This window comes from Hippocampus comes, unplaced genomic scaffold (genome assembly GCF_001891065.2).
Source record: "Hippocampus comes isolate QL1 unplaced genomic scaffold, H_comes_QL1_v1.1 scaffold30, whole genome shotgun sequence".
NCBI classification, from domain to species: domain Eukaryota; kingdom Metazoa; phylum Chordata; class Actinopteri; order Syngnathiformes; family Syngnathidae; genus Hippocampus; species Hippocampus comes.
In genome coordinates this window covers 632554-649804 of record NW_017805705.1, presented here as the reverse complement: position 1 = coordinate 649804, position 17251 = coordinate 632554, and the positions used below count along the sequence as shown (strand labels likewise).

Here is a 17251-nt window from a genome sequence, read left to right as displayed (position 1 = left end):
GGACATGTGCTAGTAGGCTGGCTGAAGATCCAAAGCCACTTTCAAGTGACTACACTATCTAGACCACGATTGATGCTGAGGCACCGTCATGCAGAAAATCTCAAATTCTTCATGCCCTGCTAGGTAAGCAGAGCTGCATTGAGTTTTGTTGGGTACACAGATTAGCGTTAGCTTCGGATAAAGCGGCACATACTTGATTGCCACCGTGATATTGTCGTCGGGGTGATGCGGTATTCGCATTTGGTGTCGTCCATGCGCCACAAACACGCAGTCTTGTGCGTGAAGTGCTGCCTCCATGAGCGAAAATGCATATGTATGACCATGCATTTCTTGTTACGTTTGGATTCAAGGTGTAGGATGATCATTTTTAACTGACGCGCATCATAACTCTTATGACTGAACTTGACACCCTGAGGGCATGCTACGGTACACGTGTACTCGTGACAAGCGCGGCTATGCGAGCGTGGCGAGACGACCGCCGCGTCCAAAAAGGAACGGCCATCTCGCATCTCATCAGCACATCGGCGCAGTCACGCTCGCCTCCCTTGACTGATATGATTTGTTCAAGAAGACGAAAAAAAAGTCGGACGTGTGATGTCACTGCCGCAAAGCCGCAAAGTGAAATCAAAGTTGCATTTCTTCCCGTTTGACGTCGTCCTACAAATGGCAGCGTTGGTGCAAACGCAGCACCATCACAGCATATTTGAAATTGCAAAAGGCAAGAGAGAATTTTTTTTCCGTCATCACTGCTCCTCGAGCTGTGGTAAAAATGTCACATTTTGTCTCGAATCGAAAGGAGTAAGAACACATTATTTTGAGAAACGTGCATCCCCCCCGCCCCCAGTAAAATTGTCCAATTGTCACGTCATCACTGCTCCTCGAGCTGTGGTAAAAATGTCCCATTTTGTCTCAATTCGAAAGTAGTAAGAACACATTATTTTGAGAAACATGCACCCCCCCCACCCAGGAAAATTGTCCAATTGTCTTTTTTTTTTTTTAACATTTCATGTTAACCTGAGGCAACAAAAATAATATGATACTGTATTTATTGTCTGATTCTTTTTGATAATAAATAGACCCCCCCCCCAAAAAAAAATGGCGCACTCGCTTCTCAGCATGCATGCACGTGCTAAATTCTGGACTTACGTACAGCCTGCCGGCTCTCGGCGAAGCCCTTGCGTAGAAAGATGCAAGCGGGGCCCAGCACATTGTGCATGTTTGCGCCGTTCTGGGCCAGGGCCACTAGCGGCTCCAGATAGCCCCCACCCGAGCCCCCCTCCTCACACGACTGCACGGCTTTGTAGTTCTTCTTCTGGTCCTGGAGCGGAATCGATCCAGGGTAAGGGGAGTGAGGAGCACGGTGGTTAAATCAAGATGAGGTGGGGGGGCGGGGGATTCAATTTGAGGCGGCGTCGAGTGATGAGGAGTTCGGGATCTGTCAGTCATTGGCCCATCTGGAGTCAGTCATTATGGAACATGAACCGCGGCGAAGAGATGCCGTGGAGTTTTGATACTTTGCGCTTTTGACTTCCTATGTTCTCTTCCAAAGGCGACAAACTTCCCAGAAGACAAATTGCCTCCGACAGCCATTCCAAAACCTTTTCAGCCATGCGCTCCCTTCAACATCCCAATGGCACTGCCTGTCTTACTACTCCTCCTTTCCTGTCTTTTCGACTCGTTGCACCGCTTTCACATATCGATACCAGATTATCAATGGATCATAACAGCTCGAGATGTGTGAACTCTCTCAGGACACTTCGAATGTTCAATTCAGGTCTTCTAAGATCACCTCTTCTCGGTTGCGTGGGAGCCTTGCAGCATGATGTCACCAAAAGATTGACAGGCTGTACATGAAGACAGGTGAGTTGTATACATTTGATCGGCCCTATTTTGTTAAAAGTTGATACTCGTAACGCTTCGTTGCAATTCCAGACGCATGACGGCCAACGGCAACGACAGTCAGTGTGTCGACCTTGACCCTAAAGACGCACCTGAACCGCGTACACATTTTACAGGCCGGTCCAGAGGAGAACTTTAATGGGCAGCCAGCCATTTAATCCTAACCACCAATTAAGGGCTTCAACCCGAGGGCGAAACGAGCCTCTCGTGCAAAGTCGTCCCAATTACAGGCGCAGCTACAGGTTAATTAAAACCAGCCGGTTGCTCGTTAGCGGTGGATCCAAACTAACCGTAGCCATTAAAAAAAAAAAAAAAAAAAAGACCGAAAATAGAACGTGACATCCCGATCACATCTTCAGATCGTGCGACTGTCACAGCCAATTACCCCCGAAGAGCCGCGATCGCCGCGCGCGCCTTCGCATCAGTGTACGACACTTAAAGCGCATGCACACCCAACGTACATCCTGTCCCGTACTCTCAACGACCGCGGACACTCCATCTGCTGCCATGTCAGCCCGAATGCAGCCACTTTGTGCATTTCTGCAGTGGGCGAGCACGCGGGGTTCGATGCCCACTGGCTAATCCGAGCAAGTGATGCATGGCGCAGGGGGCTGTTTGCGGAGGATACATCGTGCCAGAAAATTACGAGCGAGCCACGCGCGGGCAGTTACATAACACGCAGGAAGGAAAAAAAAAAATGTCAGGAGAAAAAGGCCAAAGTCGAGCAAGAAGTCGTCCGGGGTGCTCGGATGGCTGCAACTGTAATTTTATTTATTTATTTTTTTGTGCAGCTGTCGGTGGTCAGGAGTCACTGAGCAGCCAATTTAACCAAGGAAGACAGCAAATGCTGCACTTTTACATGTTCTCAACATACTCATACGTTACCGTATGGAAGACAATACGGTGGAAACTCGACATTTGAAGTAAGAAAAATATGCCGTTAATGGTAAAATGTTGACGCTTTAGCTCAGGGGTCTCAAACTCATTTTTGTGGCGGGCCACATTATAATTAGCGTTTCCCTTGGAGGGCCGTTATGACTGAAACCATATAAAGAAGTCAAGTTTCATTTAATTATTAAGTAACTGTAATGAGGGTGTTTGGTAACAAGAAAATGCTTACAATATGTCTCTGATTTATTGCATATGAAAATTTAAAATTTTGGTCAAGATTTTAGCAAACATCACAGAAGTTGTCATCTTGGATTTGCTTTCACGGGCCACTTGAAATGATGTGGTGGGCCACATCTGGCCCCCGGGCCTTGAGTTTGAAACAGGCGCTTTACCTCTTAACCGTTACTTTTTACTAGCAAAATGGAAGCTATCACTATTGAGAAAAGTAGGAGTCCACACTGACACACAAACGTGTGTTACATCATTAAGTGGCAGAAATGAACATTGTTTCATATCACATTTCAAATTCCATGATTCACCATTTATGCTGCGTCTTATGCATGTACTACACTGCTTAAAAACAACAACAAAAATCAACCTAACAGTGAATCACTTTGGCAAACAAAATAACTTTTACAATTATGTACTTGTTCTTTTTAACTTTGAATTGGTCGATTGACCCACAACATAAGAAAAAAAAAAGACCTTTGTGTCAGTTTGACCCACAGCCGAAGAAGAGGATAGCAGGTTAAATTATTGTTGAAATGTTACTTTATTAAAATATTCTTGACTTAAAAATGGGTCAATTTGACCCATTTTTAAGTAATAAGGGTTGCTTATTATTTTCGAAAAAAAAAAGACCTTTGTGTCAGTTTGACCCACAGCGGAAGAAGAGGATAGCAGGTTAAATTCTTGTTGAAATGTTACTTTATTAAAATATTCTTGACCCATTCTTAAGTAATAAGGGTTGCTTGTTATTATTTTTGATTTTTTTTTCTTTAAAATGGATCAGCTTGACTTTTACAAGACGACTAAATCTTTTTAAACTTGTATAATGGTTAATATTACTTTTATTTGTTTGTTTTCAACTTAAAATGGGTCAGTGTGACCCAAAACATGAGGGTGAAACTTTTTTGCATTTAAATCAATCTTTTAACATTCAACTGGGTCAATTTGACCCACAAACAAATAAGGGTGCTAATGGTTAATATTACTTTTATTTGTTTGTTTTCAATTTAAAATGGGTCAGTGTGACCCAAAACATAACATGAGGGTGAAACTTTTTTGCATTTAAATCAATCTTTTAACATTCAACTGGATCAATTTGACCCACAAACAAATAAGGGTGCTCACAAGTTCACTTCTTTTTACACTTAAACGACTGATGAAAATGCTAAAATGTTACTTCACTCTTTAAAATGGACCACTGTGACCCACGACAAAGCAGGGAGGGGAAACCTTTTCAATTAATTGCATTTTTTTTTTCACTTTTAAATGGCTCGATTTGACCCATAACATAATGTGGTGGGGGTGGGGGGGGGGATTTAACAGGTTCACTTCTTATTACTCCTCTCCAAAAAAAATCTGCGTTTGTAATAGTACTTTAGAAGAGATAAGATGACAAAAAGGCTGGAATGGATCGCGTCGGACGTCACAGTCGAGGTGCCACCGAACCGACGCGACTCAAGTTCAACTGTTGGCACGACCCGCCGGCTGGCCTCATGTAACACTGACCAACTCTTCACAATAAGTCTTCACTCCGGAAAAAAACACGACTTGCATGCACCGCTGAAGCTACACCGAGTCCATCCTACGACTGTTTCCTTCCAAGCAAACACGACATGGATGGGGAAGTCCAAGCGCACAAAGTCCAGTCAGTGCAGGTCCAGTAGGGTCGCCTTAGGGGCGCCTGGAAGGGTGGGGTGGGGGGTGGGGCAAACATGCAGGGAGCACAGCCAAGAGAGCAGATCTTACCTTCTTGGTGAAAATTTTGAGTGACTTTACAGAGTTGCCCATTGCAAAGAAAAAAAAAATTTCAAAAAGAACCCCAAACGCGGCCGTCTCGCCTTATGTTTCCCCCCTAAGTGTGTGTGACGACGGCGCGCGCATGAGCGTCCGCGTGCGTCTCCCGGCGTGCATTGGGATGGCGAGTGATCGGAAAAGGGGAACGAGGTTTCACTGGCTCATTGACTGACAGGAGAGGACATTTGGGGAGAAGCGGAGAGGGTTGATAGAGGAGGAAAGGGATGGGAGTTGGGAGGTGGGGGGTCTGCATGGGGAGGAGCGGAGGAGGGCGGGGGGGTTGGTTGCAACTCAGACAAAGGAGAACAAACGACGGCTCGGAAGAACAAGGGGATGAGTGAGGCGGTTCGAGCGGCGGGAGTGGAAAAGATGGCTTAATCATTCCGTCCTCTCCCCGACGGTCTTTGCATCCCTCCCCTCCACCCGCTCTCCTTCCCCTTGCTCTCGCTCGCTCACTTTCTCTCGATACCTTCCGCTCTCTCCTTCTCTCTCTCTCTCACCCCCTCTCTCTTTCTTCCCATGCTTTCCAAATCTATGCAAATTCCACTCAAGAGGTTCATGGACAAGCATATTACCTTCCCCAGAGCAAGACGCCGCAGTGGCGAATCCAAAACACACAGATACCTACAAGCACCCCCCACGCCCCACACCCCACACACACATCACACACACGCCAATAGACATACACACTCATGTGCGGCTCTCGATTCTAAAAATAAACCACTCTCCTGCTCCTTCTCCCCACTTTATAGCCTTAGCATCCATCCATCCATTCACATGCACACACGCGTGCACACGCACATGTATCCACAAAGTCATTTTAGGCTTGAAGGGCTTGGATTGAGACCAAAACATGGCACACAAAAGGGACACTCGGCTCCAAATGCAAACGCACGCACGCACACACACACACACACACACACACACACACAAAATAAAAAAAAATGCTTCTCTGGTTTTATTCATATTTATTTTCGCACAGCATCATTTGGCATGAAGCGTTCAGCCTCACTCTCTTGCTTGACCAAAACAACAAGCAAAAGTGTTAAACAGCCCCTAAAACAGCCTCTAGTGGATAAATGGATGGATGGATGGATGGATGGATGGATGGATGGATGGATGGATGGATGGATGGACGCACAGATGGATGGACAGATGGATGCACGAAGGGATGGATGGATGCATGGATGGATGAACAGATGGACCCAGGAACAGATGGATGGATGCACGGATGAATGGGTATATGGATGGATGGACACATGGACCCATGAATGGATGATGGATGGATGGACAGATGGATGCACGAATGGATGTTGGATGGATGGATGCATGGATGGATGGATGGATGGATGCACGAATGGATGTTGGATGGATGGATGCATGGATGGATGGATGGATGGATAGAGGGACAGATGGATGGATGGACAGATGGACCCACGAAGGGATTGATGGATGGATGCACAGACGGACTGATGGACACATGGATGGATGGATATTAATATATTGCTGGATGAATAAATAGATGTAAAGATGCGCCTCACCTTTTGTGCAATTTCCTCCTCAATTCTTATGCCGGCGTATTATAAACTGAATGTTGCCAAGCATGGGCAGCTGTGAGTTTTCAATGCCGCAACTCGATGGATGGATGGATGGATGGATGGATGGATGGATGGATGGATGGATGGATGGATGGATGGATGGATGGATGGATGGATGGATGGATGGATGGATGGATGGATGGATGGATGGATGGATGGATGGATGGACGCACAGATGGATGGACAGATGGATGCACGAAGGGATGGATGGATGCATGGATGGATGAACAGATGGACCCAGGAACAGATGGATGGATGCACGGATGAATGGGTATATGGATGGATGGACACATGGACCCATGAATGGATGATGGATGGATGGACAGATGGATGCACGAATGGATGTTGGATGGATGGATGCATGGATGGATGGATGGATGGATGCACGAATGGATGTTGGATGGATGGATGCATGGATGGATGGATGGATGGATGCACGAATGGATGTTGGATGGATGGATGCATGGATGGATGGATGGATGGATAGAGGGACAGATGGATGGATGGACAGATGGACCCACGAAGGGATTGATGGATGGATGCACAGACGGACTGATGGACACATGGATGGATGGATATTAATATATTGCTGGATGAATAAATAGATGTAAAGATGCGCCTCGCCTTTTGTGCAATTTCCTCCTCAATTCTTATGCCGGCGTATTATAAACTGAATGTTGCCAAGCATGGGCAGCTGTGAGTTTTCAATGCCGCAACTCGTGTTGGTGTATTTGAAGCATCCATCCGTTGGCGAGTAGCATCGGAACTTCTCCCCGAGCTGACTTTGGAGTGAGCTCAGCAATTTGCGAGTCAATCACAGCGGGCTAATTGAACCACTCACATTCACAACAACAAAAATGTCCTGTCTTTAACGTACCAAACTAGCAGGTTTGGAGAATGCGGAAGAAACTCGAGGAACCAAGAGGAAAAGAACAACACGAGCACGGAGAGAACACGCAAACTCCACCAAGGAAGACCTGAACCGGGATGTGAACTCGGAGTCTCTTGACTGCGAGGCAGGCATGCTAACCACTGGCCCCCACCGTGCAATAATGATGAATAGGTTTCTTGAAGCGGAATGATGGCAAACGGCAGGACAGGGCCTTTTGGAAGCTTGCTTTTTGCTGAAATCGGCACTTTAACTTCACCAGGAGGATGAATGCATGACTAAATATCTTTACAGCTGAGATACTTTGGATTGCAAATCCTGAACCCTGACCACCGCTGCCTGAAGTCCAAAGTCAACGTCTTCACACTACAGTGGTGTGGTTCAAGTACAACATGAAAGTAAACCTATCAAACATATAAAAATATAGGAGATAAAACAAAGAGATCGATGCTCTTAAAACCATTTGAGCAAAAGATAATTGAATACTCGTGGTGCAGTAACACATGTGGACAGACAATATGCAAAAAAAACCCCCAAAAAACCCCGGTCTCATAATACTGCATATCACTGACTCACTTTCAGGAGTTGCAAAAGTGTTCTTTGTCATGTCTGGATTCAACATCTTGCTAGCGGCCAAGGCATGCACACTGAAAGAAGCTGCACAATGCCAGGAGCCACTGAAGCATGAAATCATGATGCGCAAACGGTTTAAATCTTTTGATTTAATGATGTCATCACTGCATGTTTTTATAAAGTACAATACTGTTGAGCGCTGTTTTTTTTTTTTTTCTTCAATTCAAAATTTTATTTTACTTTTTTCTGCCACCACCCAACCTACAAACATTTAACACTCAAATCATTTGGACCGCGTCTGCCATTCAATACAATACCTCTCATTGGCCTTGTGTGTGTGTGTGTGTGTGTGTGTGTGTGTGTGTGTGTTGCTCACTGGATGATTCACGCAGCCTCGCACCGCAGGCTCATTGTGAACTTCAGAACACATTGGACGTCACACACACGAGCCGTCAGCTCCCATCAAGTCAAGCAGGAGTGTGTGTGTGTGTGTGTGTGTGTGTGTGTGTGTGTGTGTGTGTGTGTGTGTGTGTGAGTGTGTGTGTGTGTGTATGTGTATACGCCTCCGATTCCATGACTTTTTTCCCCTCTTTCATATCCTTGTCTCACTCTCATTTTCATAACTCGGTATCAATGCCGTTACTCTGTGTGTGTGTGTGTGAATAAAACAAAAAAAACAAACAAAAAAAAAAAACAGTACATACATTTAAAAGCATGTGATTTTAATTTTTGGTATTCCACAATCTATCAAAATGTTGAATCCAGATTCCTAATCTGATTAATGAGGTAGCCAGGCCTGCACCCAGGACGTCCTGCCGGGCACAGCCCAAAAAGGCAATGTGGGTCCCCCTTCCCCATGGCCTCAACACCTGTGGAAGAGGCTAAGTGGGTCATGTGCAAAGAGAGCAATTTAAAATACATTTTAATGCTATGACGTCACGTGACATGCACAGGACAACCCCCCCCCCCAAACCCAACCTCCATTGTCCTCATGTGTCTCATTCTCTGCCTTCCACACCGTGCACAAATATTGAGCATCATTTGTAATCATGTGCACTTGGGCGCATCCGTTTCGCAGCTTAATCCTCGTGTGCATAAAAAAAAAAAAAAAAAAAAAAAAGAGGATTTACGCCAAGTAGGTTTTTTTTTATCATGTCGAGTGAAGACCAAAATATCCATGAGGCTCTAAAAATAGCGCCTCACACTCGAGACATACTGGAGGCATATGCTGCGCTCGCTGTGCTGAGGCTTGTCTCTTTCCCTGCATCATGCCCACACAGGCAAAAAAACTAAAACAAAACCCAAAAACATTTCACCATTCAATGCATCTGATACTAGTCCCGCCTCAAAAAACAAATACTTAGTTCTCTAAGACCCAGACACAATTAGACTACAGTAACAGGGTAGGTCCAAGTGTTCATCAAAAACTACGTAGAGTTTTTACTAAACCCTTAAAACTATTGAAAATGATACCAAAATCAGTTATTTAGGTGACACTATGCGAGACTAAAATTGTTGAAAAATAACCAGTTCTTAAAGATTGAATCCAAATGTATTATCTGCACTTAAAAGTACTAAACTGTACTTGAAAAGTAAAATAATATATACATAAAGATTAGAAAAAAAAACAGACCGTATGGCTACAAGGTTCATTCATTTTGATTGTTTATCATGATTTAAACATAAATATTATTCGCGTTTAATTCTGTGATTCTTTCATGTACCAGCAGAGGGACCCCTCGAAGCACTAGTGGTACTCGTGGCACACTGAGAATTACTGCTGTGAGCCTTTGTAAGAATTCGTCAAGGTCAGATGGACCTCAAGAGCAAATATGGCGGATGGAGACAGATTTGTGCAAAAAAACAACAACAAAAAAAACCAAAAAGGGGGCAACAGGTGACAGGGTGAATCAGCATGAATGACAGCAACACTGCAAGCGAGGAGGCGAATTTTTTTTCTTCCTCTCATGGCACTCAGCATTGTCACGACTGAGAAAGCGACTGAGTGTTGATGTTGTTCACAAGGATCATCCGAACTCCACAAAGTCATCCATTTGTTTCTCTCTTTGTCACTTTCTTTTTTTTTTTTCAAACATCATTTGGCTGATTCAAGTCTGGCGGTAACATGGCAGACATACAGTGTGAGTCCAAATGCATCTTACGCCCTCTGCTGGTTAACATGAAAAACTGCTTTCACAATCACTGGTATTCCCACAAGTGGTAGTACGAGTAGTAGTAGTGCTACTACAACAACTACTACTACTAGTAGAAGTAGTAGTAGTAGTAATAATAGTACATTGTTGTTGTTGTTGACATTTTTGTTTCGTTTCTTTACCGTCTTGCAGCGAGGCCTGGGTTGTCCATTTGAACGCAATTTTTGGTTCCCAAATGCACTTCCTGGTCTTCATGAAAGGGTTAGAACATTAGAATAAGTATATTTGGAAATAAAAAATACACGATGCTCAAGGTAAGGCATGAATATGCATGAGGTAAACATGACGAAGGCATCATCAACCAAGTGGCTTTATCCGAACCAAGCCATCCAATTGAAGGGGGATTGCATTCAAGCAGTTGATCACAAGCTTTTTTTTTTCCTGCTCAAAATACTTAAAAGAATAAATTGTATTTTTGATGCATCTTTATAATGATGTATGATGATGACAAAATATTTAAGGGGGGAAATGCATTCATATCCAAGGTTGAAATTGTGACTTTGCAAGCATTTGATTGAGCGCCTCATGAAGGGTTGCTTTTTTTTCCTTTTCAGTGCAGAGAACACACACACAAAAAAAACTGTGTGCCGCCTCCAGTCTTTCAAATTCAGGTCTTGATGTTCTATTTTTAGCCTCCTCCACTGGCTGCTCTGTTGGCCTCGTATGTATGCAGATCTTCCGGTTACGTAAGAAATTATTTTATAAAAACAAAGTTTGTTGAGCTGCATCGGCCTGTCGTGTCCACTCTAAGTTCTGCATGTCTACGTGCTTGTGTGCGCGCGCGCGAGACCCCGTGCGTGTGCGCGCGTGCAATTTTCTCATTTTCACTCTTGTTGCTTGGCAATTACGAATTTAGGGTAGCCCATGTACAGTGCGGTATGTCAACGAGTTGAGTTGTTATCACGCAAACCGTAACAATTGTTTTGGTGGAATTAAAAATATGAAGTATGATGTGAATGACCATTCTGTGTCCCAAAGGACATGTTATGATTTGCAACGTGTTTCGATGAAAACAAACGCAAATGCATCTTCGTGTCCTAAGACTTCCTTTTGCGAATTCTTTTAGAAATGGTCCATCTTAATGATTCAAGCTGCCTTTTTCCGTTCATGTCACAGGATAGCGCCTCATGATGCCGCTGCAATACACCAGAGGGATCTGTGAGCTGAAAGGCCACGATTGCTCATTCACTAAATAGCAGAAAGCAAAAAAAAAAAAAAAAATGAACGCAGTTATTTCTGAGATATGTCTGAATTTGTGAACGTGCTAGAACTATTGCTTGTCTTTACAGTTATGACAAACTTGGGCGATTTCCTCAATCCAAATCCTTGCTTGTTTGCGTCGGGTCAAGTTTCCGGGTTATTTTTCGGGGTAAGCAAATTCTTGCGTCAAATGAGTGGGTCATATTGGTAGCATTCATTTCAGGGTTCTTGAGTTAACATATTAAAGTGGCCCAAGTGGTCATCGGTACCTTTTTGACCCAACAATTGGGTTATAAATGTGATATTTCGAGAGTGCGAGTGTGACGAGAACATGCCTGATACTAACCTCCGAGACCGATTGAAGCTCTGGCCCAGATTGAGTGCGAGAGATGAGTTATTTTGGGAGCACATTAGTGTGCACGGAGGTAATTGTCTCCTCTCCAGCTTTTTTTTTTTCTAATTATCTGTGTGGAAGGCGACGGCGTGAAAGAAAATGGGGAGATATTGGAGAGCAACCAGACAGCAAGGGCGAATTAAGACGCATTTCCTGTATGGACATTGTGCCTTTGTGATGACGACAATGCTCGCTGCTGAGTCACACGTTCAGAAAAGTAATCGTTGCGATGAGTAGAATGCATTCACTCCGATTCAAGTTATTCGTGCGCTTCTGCAAAAAAAGATTTCATTTTGGTCATACGTTGGGAAGTCCCTGTATGAAAGATTCCTTCTGATAGTGCCCCCCCATCCCCTTCCCCCTCCGCCCAGCTGTTTTGGGAGAGGTTTCTTTAAATGTTGCTCCCTTGCTAATTTGCTCACTTTCCCCAAAGCACCTTTGGACTGTTTTGGTCCAACCCTTTCTCTCTTGGTTATTCTCTGGCCTGGCTGCCCTCTGACCATTTGGAGGACTTCAAACTGGCCACACGGGATTGAGCGCGAGAGAGGAGTTATTTTGTTATTTTATATTTTTGGCGACATTTTTACCAGGTAATCTAACGGAAACACAATTCATCCGTTTTCCATACCGCCTGTCCTCATTCCGGATCGTATGCCGGCTGATTTTGAGCCATCACAGCAAATGGAAATACAGTATGGACATCAAATGAGATGTCCCCCAAAAACTTTTACAAGGATGGAGCCATTTCATCTTAGTGCAGATCTGAATGAAGAACATTTTTGTTTGTTTTTTTGTAGCGAATAACGCATGGATGTCACTGTTAAATGGATGTGCAGCCAGTGGGTATCCATGACGGGATACACTTTGGTGCGAAGACCCATCACATGCCAAATCGATACGAAACTGTCGCGCAGCGTGCCGGGATTACCAAATGTTTTTTTTTTTTAATGAACTACCGGCCACTAGTTTTGCTACGACTTGAATCAGCGTCGCGATGTCGCAGATGGAACATCCTATCATGCACCAAGCGTTCACAAAACAAAACAAAAAAAAACGTTCTCGCAGCACCTCCAAGCCATACCAACGGAGTGCATTCAACATAAACGACTAATTTTGTGTTTTACAACAACGAAGCGAAGCATGGAGAGTCTCTGTCGCTGAACTGCACAGTTGCAGTGAGTGAATGAGCCTCGAAATATCCACACGTCGCCCGTTTCCTTTCTTTGTGGCAATGTGTTTCTTCCTTGACTATCATGCGATGCTTCTGTGGTTCATTAAAAACAATTAAAAAAATTTTCATTTTATCCAGGATATTGTAAGTAGAGCCTTAAAATGTGATACGCCTGTGGTGAGGGGTGCGGTATCCTGGACTGGTCGCCAGTCAATCATAGGGCACATATAGACAAATCCACACTCACATTCGCACCTATGGGCATCTTCAGCCTTCAGTGGAGGTAACAAACCTTTTTTTTTTTGAATGAGCGAGTCGGAGTAACCGAAGGATATCGAGAATCAAAGAGAACATCGAGACAAGACTTACTAACCACTGCGCTGCCTTCCCTTACAAAGAAACCGCTCTTATTTAAACCTATACAGCCCCCAGTCATGTGTATGGCGGGCAGAAAAAAAAGATGGATTATGCGGAATTGAGCCTAGAACCTCTCGAATGTCACGCAGATGTGTCAACCATTAGTGCACTGTGATGCTCAGTTTTTTTTTTTTTTGAGTGATTGATTCAAAGCTACATTTAAAAAGGGTTTTTAAAAAGTGCTGCATGTGTGTGTTGAGCTCAAGCTTACTTGTCCAAAGACAGACTTGACGATGGGGTGCAGGCTCGCATCATAGTCCGAAACGGTGCTGAGCCTCTTGGACCTCCGGCCGGAGGCGGGCCGACTCGGAACGGGGCCACGACCGGCAGCGGCGGCGTCCGAGCTCAGGCTGGAGGCTGAGCCGCTCACCGTCCCTTTGTCGGTCTCGAAGAAGAAGTCGGCGTCGTCCCGGTCCTCCTTGGGCGCACCCGGGGATCCCTTGGCGTCCCGTCCGCGAGCCCCGGTTCCCGCGGATTGCTTGGACCTGCCGGATTTGACGCGCGTCTTGCGTTTCACGTCCTCCGCGCCTTTCTCTGCGTGGCCGGGGCGGCACAGGGGTCTCCTGGCGCTCGCCTCTTCCGACCGGCCGGCGTCGGCTGCTCTCTGCCCGCGCTGGTTCCGGTGCCCGTGCGGGCCGTGGTCGGACTGCGTGGATCTGCGCTGGAGCCCGGCGGACCTCAGCAGAGACGTTGCGGATTCGCTTTTGGGCAAAGCGGAGCTCATGGTCGCTCGCGTCCCACTTCTTGCGGATGAAAGTGCAGGTGCGTGGGGTACATCAGCCGGCAGCTGGATCCACGTCCGCGGGCGTGGCGGTGGCGGCGGCGGTGGTCGGGCGGAGGTCTGCGGCAGCTGCCACCTGCCGCGACATTTGCAAGGGGAACTGTTCCCCTCCACTCGCTGCAAGTTTGAATGCACGCACGCGCACGCGCTGCGTCCACGCTGCCAGTTCACCGAAGGGACCCACGTCACCGCGGATTATCACGCGCGTAATTTGCCACAAAGAATGAAAAGAAGAATCCACTGCGGCTCTTCGTGCTCTGGGAGGATGCTATCAGTCTTCTAATCCCGCTCCGTAGATAATAAGTTTATGATTTCAGCTTTGAGCTCTTGTGAAATGATAACACACCGAACGGCCAGAACATTAGGTACACTTGCTGCACAAAACAATCTTGTCATTTTCGTGTTTTATACACAGAGAAATTAATAGGAAAAAAATCTCACCGTGTGTTGCCGTCCACTTCAATTTACTGCTTCAAAAACGATATAAACATCAACTTTTTGAAGGCAGATTCTCCAGGTAGCAACATATCTGATTCATATAATCAGGATCGTTCTTGTGCTGCTTCAGAGCTGTGTGATGAGCTGATCATTTGAATCAGGTGTGTTGCAGCCCGGGGGGGAGATGGAAAACAGGCAGGACGGCGGCCCTCCAGGCCCACAGCTGGACATGCATGCCTGCTCTTAAAAAATATTCTCCATCCGTGCTTGTAACTCGCCTGACGTCACAAACAAGAACTGAAAGAGGCTGCAGTAAAGGCCTGGAAAAGCATTTCAAATGGTGAGGTCAACGGGGTCTTATTCTTGTCAGAGCCCACATTGTAAATTGCTTTTTTTTTTTTTTTTTTACACTTCTCTACTCAATGCTGTTTGGATATTTCTTTTTCTTCTTTAGCTGTTTTGCACTCATGCAAAAAGGTGCATTCTTTGCCCCCGAGATGAAAAAGTTCAGGCTTATGTCGCGGGCCACGTTTGCATAATGTTCACACCCGATGACTGGAAGTGTGAGTGTGCCTTTGCACTACTTAATAAGAGCACATTTGCCGAGGAGAATTGCATGAGAATGCAAAGGGAGCCATGTTTACACCCAGGGTCACGGAAGTCCCGCAGCAGATGTCCACGCAGGGCAAAAAAAAAAAGTGGGTGTATGCTCATTTGTGTGTGTGTGTGTGTACGGGTATGCGCGGCTAATTAAGACTTGAGCTTGATAGGGAAAAAGTGTGAAATTAGTGCATTTTGCCCTCTGCTCCCTGGGGAACGTGTGTGCTCTGACATCTGTGTCTCCTACGCTGCAGGAAGAGCGCGACTATCTCCACCGCATCACTCGAGCAGTCGCCTACTTAACTCATCCGCTCGCTCGACATCCTTATCACACTTAAAGAGGGATGTATTGTCGAAAATATTTCACGTCTTGTGCCGTCGCTACTTTCACTGATGAGGATTGTAATTCACACTGTAATAGAATACCGACCCCCCTCCTCCAAAAAACCACCCCCATTTTTTTGTTATGTTTTAAGATGCTTGTGGAGGCTCTCAGTCGTACAGGAAAGTTCCATCGTAGAAAGGGTTCTGTCAGTCGTCATCTGTACCTGTGGGGAAAAAACAAAAAACAAAAAAACAAAAAAAAAAAAAAAAAATAAAAAAAATAATGACTTTTTTTTTTTTTTTTGTTTTTTGTTTTTTGTTTTTTACCCACAGGTACAGATGACGACTGACAGAACCCTTTCTACGTTATGTTTTAAGAAAATTATGATTCTGTAATATATTGTAGAAAAACAAAAAGGGTGACATAATTGAACGAAACGTCAAGAATGAACAAGTTTTTGCTTCACTTTAGTAGACATTGTGCTGCTCCTCCTGGTATGCATGCCTTGGCCACCTGGACAAAGGTGATACAAACAAACAGATATACTGATGGTTACATCTCAGCTCAATAAGCTGCAGCAATAGTCGCCGCCCTTGGCAGAGGATAAAAAATAAAATAAAACACAGTATATACCTGTTGGTATTGTTATATGTTCATCTATCGACATGTGTTACTCCACCATTTTTGTTCAAATATGAGGCACTGAAAGAGCTACAACACTACGGCACCGAGGCTAGCTGTTAGCCTGTCCTTTGCATTGCGCATTCAAAAGCAAACGGACAAAACTATGTGGTTGTTTTAAATACGCTACATGTAATGATCTTTGTTTGATGTTTAGTTTGACAGTAAACCTATACTAGGAGCAGGGTTATAATAATTAATAATTAATAGTTATTGTGGTTCCATAGCACATATCCTGGCGCAGTTGACTACACTGAAAGATTAATAGGCTGATGTAAAATATTGATGCTGAGCTACAGCTGGAAGACAAGGCGCCCACTCCGATCACACTGGCAAACTCTTTGGCTGAAGTCGCAAGTTCATTGGAAAGTCCCCACTGACATCGGTAGATTGACAATGAACCTGAAAGCTAAGATGAACCACATCCAATTATCAAGTCAGGATTGATAATGACGCCCATTGTGGACCCCAGCATACATAATGTAGGACATGCTGTATTCGAGGTATTCATTGAATAATAATTGCTGGACTTTGCACCATACCCGACCGACAAGGAAAAGGCCATCCGAGGTGTGTGACCAAGCCCGAATAGAGTGAGTGGCAGATGCCGAGAGGAGTAAAAGGTGCAGGCGGCGTCCATAGAGATGGAGTGAATAGAGAATGGCACGGGTGGGTGGGCATGACGCAGGCTAGGAAATATTAACGGGGCACTATTAATAGGTACAGGCAGCGGTGATGTCTAAGCTCCGGTGCTGCCCTCTTAAATGTGCATCATTCAATCGATACATTTGAAAAAATATTAGTAAAATAAATATCTTTGAAATTAATGGATTTAACACAATAAAAAATCGAAAACAAGTGAATTAAAAATATTTTATAATTATGCATGAATATATTCATAAACATTAACATGCACATTTTCTCTGGGTGTTGCATTTACATTCAAGTGTAATAAAGGTCAGGATTTAAAATGTCTTTCCTTCTTCCAAGTAGTGAGAAAATGGGATATTTTAGGACTACAATTGGACATATACAGTATTCAACATCTCCCCCTTGTGGCCAGCTGTGAAACAACCACATGGTACGCACAAACACACACACACACACGCACAAACACACACACACACACACACACACACACACACACGCGCGCACACAC

The 17251-nt window shown here is 44.8% G+C and overlaps 1 protein-coding gene across 3 annotated transcripts in view; it reads right to left on the bottom strand.

Annotated features, from left to right (window-relative positions):
- The window catches only part of cabp1b (calcium binding protein 1b), a 24276-nt gene extending 8723 nt beyond the window's left edge, over positions 1–15553 (bottom strand). Inside the window, exons 1-2 of one of the 3 annotated variants that reach the window (XM_019882940.1) lie at positions 4765–5671; positions 1151–1318 (exon numbers count right to left, since the gene is read on the bottom strand). In XM_019882940.1, coding sequence (XP_019738499.1) covers positions 1151–1318; positions 4765–4806 — 210 coding nt within the window. In that variant the 5' untranslated portion in view covers positions 4807–5671. Of the gene's footprint in view, positions 1–1146; positions 1319–4764; positions 5672–13478 lie in introns of those variants that run through there. The other 2 variants (XM_019882939.1, XM_019882942.1) reach the window with 2 other exon arrangements.
- Positions 15554–17251: the final 1698 nt, after the last annotated feature.